At 29.0% G+C, this 7,180-nt stretch overlaps 1 protein-coding gene across 1 annotated transcript; it reads right to left on the bottom strand.

The window, feature by feature from the left end:
- Positions 1 to 1,696: 1,696 nt before the first annotated feature.
- Positions 1,697 to 3,070, bottom strand: LOC106315860. The gene is made up of 4 exons (XM_013753689.1): positions 2,656 to 3,070; positions 2,384 to 2,573; positions 2,015 to 2,083; positions 1,697 to 1,917 (listed from the first exon to the last, which is right to left on the bottom strand). The coding sequence occupies exons 1-4, from the start codon at positions 3,010 to 3,012 to the stop codon at positions 1,892 to 1,894; spliced, it is 642 nt and encodes a 213-aa protein (XP_013609143.1). The 5' UTR covers positions 3,013 to 3,070; the 3' UTR covers positions 1,697 to 1,891.
- Positions 3,071 to 7,180: the final 4,110 nt, after the last annotated feature.

Below are 7,180 nucleotides of genomic sequence, written 5' to 3'. Positions count from 1 at the left end.
TATATATATTAATCTAAATAATTAATTAAATTAGACTTTTTACTTATATAATTTTTGTAATCATTTGTATTTTGTCATAACAAAAATTTTAAACCATGGATCATAAAATTTGAATGTGAGACTTTTAACAGTTTTAGTAATTTATAGCCGTTTGTAAAAATTCAAAATATAACATATACATAAAAATCTAAATTTTTATTATATGGTTATTGTGGTTGTTTAATTTATTTAATAGTATAAAATTAAAAAAATATGATAGAAGATACACTATTTTTTATCAAATCTTTATTATTCAAAATCATTAATTGCCTTATATACTTTAGCTACATTAGGCAATTCCGTAAATTTTATTTAAGGAAATAATAAAGTACATTAATGATGAATTTATTGTTAGTTTAATGTTAGTTTAATAAAAAACTTATTATATAAATAGATGGACCAACATATTTCTCTAATGATTCTAAGAATCATCCTAGTGATGAGATGTGGCAAAAAAAATTGTAATGTTTCTCAAATAATATATAGGGGATATTGAATATAAATCCATTTCACTGGACCAGTTTAAAAATAAAATTAGTTAACATAAAAATTGCAATTAGGATCAAAACTTTTAAATTAAAAACCATATTAATTAACATGTATTTATATCTTTTTAAATTTATATTTTGACAAAAGAAATAGTATCCGCGATTTGAAAACACGGATCAAAATCTATTATCATTAAATTAGAAAGTAAAAGCATAAAGTTTTCTTGATAGTAAATTTCTATTATCATTAAATTAGAAGAAAAAAAATGTGATTTTTTTAACTTCAATCAATAAGACAATAACATAGCAAAAGAGACCAGACCAAACATAGCCTCTGAAATCTAATCAAACTGTTTTGACAATTTTCTAATTATTTTAAAATTTTAACTTTGAATATAAAAGTAACTACACTTTGATCCACACATATTTGTTTTAATTATTTTTCTACATTGTATTATAACATATTTAAGTACATACATTATTTAGATATTTTTAAAAATCTACTCTCCAGAAAAATCTGACTTAAACTCTGTAAAAAAATTGTAATATTTGAACTAAATTTATTTTCAAAAACCTGATATCAGAAAAGTGATTCGTACTAGAATATGTCTAACTGATTTTATATTCCAAAAAAAAATCTTTTGTTGATCAATTTGAATTTTTGTTACGAATGAAACAATTCCATTCAAACATGTGAAATTATTATGGTTAACATAAAAGAAATGATGTTGAATTATTATAGTAGATGCAATTAATAAAATAGTTAGGAAGAATGATAAAATGAAAATGTAGAAAAAACACTTAAATAGATAAATTTTATTTTATACTAATTCATTTTTTAAAAAATAATAAATAAAGTAATTAGAATTAGTTGAAAACATATAAAAGTGAACACGCAAATGGTTCAGAGAAACATACAATAGTGTAACACGTAAAAAAATGATGTAAAAGTTTATTATGAGCAGTGGAGATATATAATACTAAAAGCCCCCAAAGTATATGAGATTTTTATGCGATTGAACTCCATATCTATTGTTTTCTTATTTTAGGCCTCATCTTATGGTTTCTGGTTTTGTGTTTAATTGGTCTGCTCCTAATGTATGTGAAATTAGGTTCAGGTTTCTGCAGTTGATATCTTGACTTTTTAGGACACTTGAATACGGTTTCACTAGTGCAAATGAAAGATATAAAAGTTTAATCTTAGTTGAGGATACATGGAATTCTCACCCTCCCCAAAAGGAGGATTAATCCAGAAATTACATAATTATTCCTCAAACATGATAACAAAAGAAAAGGTTCTTACACAACATAATTAGAGAGACCAAGAGACCAGCCACCCCTTGAACCGAAATAAGAGGACCCCTTCACCACTCTTGATTAATTTCCAACCCTGGTAGAATACCAAATACCAAAATAAAAAAACTACGTATAACTTAGAAAATGAATAGAAACAATCTTTTGTCAGCAAGAGGAGATTATATTTAGACCATGCTTTCTCTTCTTGGTTCTTCTAACGGACGCTTTCTCCGCAATGGAATCTTCATCCTCACATGTTCCTGCCAACACAAGTTGAATAAGCATAATCATATTCCTCATTACAACAACAAGAACAATCAAAGGTCCTTGTACACTAAAAAGTATAACTTGCAAAGTAAACATTTAAACTGATTGTCTTGATTTTTGCTACTTTAAGGCAAGGACAAAGAGACAACACAAGAGCTTCTTCTCCACAGGAGTACAACAATAGAGTTTCAGATGATGTCTACTTACAAGAGTGAACATTTTTAGTTAAGGCAAGAACAAAGACATAAGTTAACACAAGCTTCTTATTCCAACTGATCCAAAGAAAATAATACCTTCTTGGTTGGGTTTAAGCCTGCAGAAGCTGTGTACAATCTCTCTACAGAACACATGGATGACCTTAGCTTGAAACACCACTTTTGTCTGGTGAAGAGGATCTTTGGCTACAAATGTGATGAAGTAGAACTTTCCGCTGTTCAAGTAAATATTTGCTTTCTCAACCTCAACGAACTCAAAACTAGTCCCCTGATTTCAAAAGACACACACAAACCGAATCAAAATTGACAATTCTTGACAATCACTGACCACCAGAGAGAGAGATCATCACCTCTCTTTTGTTGTAAATCTCAACGGCTTCTGCAGCCAATCTACCGAAATAGACCCTACCGGTATGTGGTTTGCCGAGTGGATAGAGTTCGTCGAGAAACGCAGGCTGGAAGTCGAAAAGGTAACGCAGCTTGGAGAAATCGACATCAAATCCCTGACTCTTCACGATCTGGTCGTTCATAATACGATACTCTTCTGCTAGTGTGTGATTGTGAATCCGCTCGTCAAGTTTCCCACGGATCTTCTCCAGCAGAAGCTCATTATCTTCGGGCTCTTTTCCAGGGAAATACATGGTGCACGCGCTCACGCATTTAGGATCCCACGGGTCAGTGATGATCTCGTAATCTGATGAAGCCATCACAAACCTTTTTCTTCTCCTTTTTTCGGGTCGGAAAGAGAAGCTTTAATGCTCCGTCCTCGAACAATATTTACATATTTTCAGTTTATAGCGCTTAAGCCCACAAAGTTCAGATCTTTATTCGATTGTTCCCCATATTTATTGTTATTTTTATTTTAGTCCTCATCTTTCTTATAGTTTCTCGTTTTGTGTGTATTCTGCGCCTCAAAAACATTTTTAAATACGTGAATTTAGGTTGGGATTCCTCTTCGAATGATCAGAGCCGTGTTTTAACATCTTACTAGGTAAAAACCTGCGCAGGATGAAAACATCGCAAAAATACATCAATTTTACTTTATATTTTCATAATATTTTGTATCTCACAAAGATAGAAAACATGTATCATATATAATAATCAAACTATACTCATACATATATATAAAACCAAACCCATGTTGGAAATAAAAAAAATGCAGATGCTGAACCAAAAAAAACTATACGCATACATGGTACGTACAACATTGAAAACAAAGATTATAATTTATATTTATGTAGTGTCTACCCATGAAATATAACTGATTGTTTTTGGTGAATCCGAACAGACGACACAAAGTATGAGTAGGATAGGCATAGCAGAACAAATATCTTCTCCAAACAATATTCAATATCACTGCAGATAGGATTTTTTTTTTATAAGAGATATTTTCATATAATATACGGAAACTCTCTATCCTCAAGAACAATCCCATGAATATTAAAATTAAATTACAAAAGGAACGATTAAGTAAACCTAACCATTATTATTGTATGTTTTTCATTATAGTTATGAGTAAAAGATTTTCACGATAGCTTCCAGTGTATGTATTCAACTGGGACATGACTTTTGGACATAGAGCTTACTCTCAACAACGTGGCCATTTCTCTTTATATTTCAAAGGTTAGCATCAGACTTCCTCAATATATAGTTTGCTTAGAGACTACTTCAATCATACTTGAGGCTAAAACTAAATAATTTGTATCTTAAAACTTACTGAAAAAATGTAGAAAAATAATATAAAAACCCATAACGTATAAACTGTAAAATCAACTGCCATTTTTTGACTTAGGAAAGCCGTAATATTTTTTCAAACTTTGTTCTATGTCTTCAATATGCGTGATTAGAATCCCGAATTAAAAAGTGTATTTATAAGGTGTTTTATTAATGTAATGAGATTCAAATAATTAGTTAAACAAACGGATAACGAATGGATAACAACAGTACTATAAAATAATTTTCGTAAATTACGTTCTCCCCAATCAATATGCCAAAACTTCAAAGCACATAGTACAACATTAGCATCAAACAAATACTACATTAGCATCAGTAAAGTTTCATTTTTTTGTATCTCTAGAGCTTGTACTCCATAGGCAACACACTTGATTTCAACAAACCTGTGATTAGTTTAAAATTAGAACAAAACTTCTTTATTAATGAATGTTAATACAGAAATATTATTATTTCAAAATGCAGAAAACAATTGAGTACAAAATAACTTTAATCTTTTACATGGATTTCGATGGCTTCAAATCAGAAATGATACATATCACATCCATCAGAAATGATACATATCATATAACTTTAATCTTGTAGAGGGTAAGATTCATTTTCGTTTTGAGTGAGCATATGAGTATGCGAGTTTTATAACTCCTCCTATATATAATGTAGGCGTCAAACCAAGGATTAATTACAAATATTTGGCTAATTAATACGTGAATAGATGATTGTCAGTTAAACGAAATTAGAGTACTAATATTAGCCTTATTTTAATTGAGTCGTTTGACCAAACTTCCATTGCTATCTGTAATTTGTGTTTATATATCTTTAACTGTCGTGCACGCGAAGATTCTCATTAGTAAACTCCGCGAAGATTCTCATTAGTAAACTCCTATATTTACTTTCCTAATATACGTAGAAAATTAAGACAGTAATAATGATATGCATTAGCCAATCCCATGTGAAAGAGCACACACGAGTTATCTTAATACTATACACTATAGAGATTTATAAGGTTCGTTGGAACTATATATTTTAAATCAGTCCAGTGGCAATGGTAGTAATTATCTTAGATATGAATGGGTATATTTAAAAGGGATATGAGAAAGGCTGTCATGCTGACATCTTACCAAAATGGTAATGTTGTAAATATATTACAAATTTAAGGTTATTCTTCATATTTGCTTCTCTATTGATAAGAAAAGGATTATACAAAGATTGATGACTTAAACAGTAATCAAATGGAATCATCCTCATTATGTAGTTCCAAACATATATGTATATATTCCGATCAATTTATAGCCATTCTTAGATATGACGAATGAAGTATGGCTTTTTTTTGTAACTTGAAAAAGATTCATCAACTTTGATGTTATATATCATGTAACAAATATTCTTCATATCTTTGCCTGTTCAGTCGACCGAACAATTAAAAATCAAATACACAAATAACTTCTAATGTTTGGTTCTGATATTTTAGATATAAAAATCATTCAAATATTTATAACTAGGGTCGGCTCGCCCTACGGGCGGGATATACTTTACTTGTGATCTATGTTATTATATTATTGTATGATTTTGTACTTTGTATTTTAGGTTTGCATTTGCAAGAGATGTTTAATGGTTTTTGTCTTCTATAAAGTTTTAAGTAAAGAAGGATTAAATGTGATAAGATATATTTTACTTGTTTACAATAGTTGTTTCTATATTAAAAAGTTGTGCCATTGATATGATACGTAGGCTTCAAATGGTTTTCATGTTGTTTCTTTTAACAAAAATTTGATCTCATATTCGGTGCGTTATTTGTGGTTTGTAATATTTGAGGTTCGGAAGGTTTGGATTGTGGGTAAATCTTTGTGTATGTTATAAAAGTAATTACTTTTTATGATGAAATCATAGTATTTTGACATGTTATTAGAGTGGAAATGGTGATTATTTGAAGTTGCATTTCTTATTAAACGTAGAATGTTATATTGAATGCGAGGAAAGTACAGTGAAGCTAATCAAAATAAAAACCATTGTAACTGGAGAATGTGAAAATGTGAAAACTGAGTAGCGGTCGATAAGTGTAGGCACTTTCTAGTTACCGTAAAACCAATTCCAATTTTTTTCCGTTTGTTTATAAAGTAATAAAAATCAATGCATCAATTTTCCAGATTATTGAGGTGACGTTTTATTGGTAGCATTATAAAGATCATATGAGTTCCATAACACTTTTTTCAATATAGATATGTTGCATAAGGAACGCTTTATCTACTCCATCATTTGTCATCTTGGTTTGCCGTTCATGACGATCCATAAATTTCATGCATTCTTCATGTTCTCTTGTGCATAGCAAAATTATGGCATAAAGATAGTTAATGAGATAGTTACCTTTACCATACTTGTTGTTTGTCAATATGCAAAATTGTTTGTTTTTTTTCCCTATATTAATTCTTGTATAGAAAGACACAAAAACTTTGCATCAATTTTAATAAAATAATTATTATGTTTAATTTATTTTCATTTTCATTTGTATTTTGTAAATTTTTTATTATTATTATTTAAGAAAAATATACATGTTTCATCATTAAAACGATATAAAACTGCTATTGTTTTAATGTGTTCTCAATATTTGTTCTATTTTAACTTTGTTATTAAGTAAAATAGTTTTAAAACTGTACTCGATTATGCTAACACATAAACATGAATTAATTTTTTATATGTTAATTTTTTGGATTTGGCGCAACTTTTTGCTTTTATACATTTTTCTTTAAATTATTAAGTTATACAATGCAGAATATTTATTATAATAAAGATTACTTAAAATGGGTAGGTGGATCCAGAGTTATATATGAACATGTAGTCCATATGGACTGTTTCTTAAAAAGTAGCTAACTATAATATCTGGAGTTTTTTATTTATCAAGATTGACTATATTGTGTTATATATAGTCGCTAACTAATTGTGTGGTTTGTGGTCAGTATCGCTTGTATATGTTGAAATAATCAGATAAGATTACATATGTTGTAATCTATATAAGGGAAAATTAGAAAAATGAGACACTTTCATCTTAGATTTGTTCCAATAAGACTTGTAGAGGATTATTTAGGTAAATAAGATTTATATTCTCTTTAATACCATTATACCCTTATAATTAACCCTTAATTAAAATTT

Source organism: Brassica oleracea, chromosome C9 (genome assembly GCF_000695525.1).
Source record: "Brassica oleracea var. oleracea cultivar TO1000 chromosome C9, BOL, whole genome shotgun sequence".
Lineage (NCBI taxonomy): Eukaryota > Viridiplantae > Streptophyta > Magnoliopsida > Brassicales > Brassicaceae > Brassica > Brassica oleracea.
The sequence above is the reverse complement of the archived record's forward strand: the minus strand, read 5'-3'. Positions and strand labels throughout refer to the sequence as shown.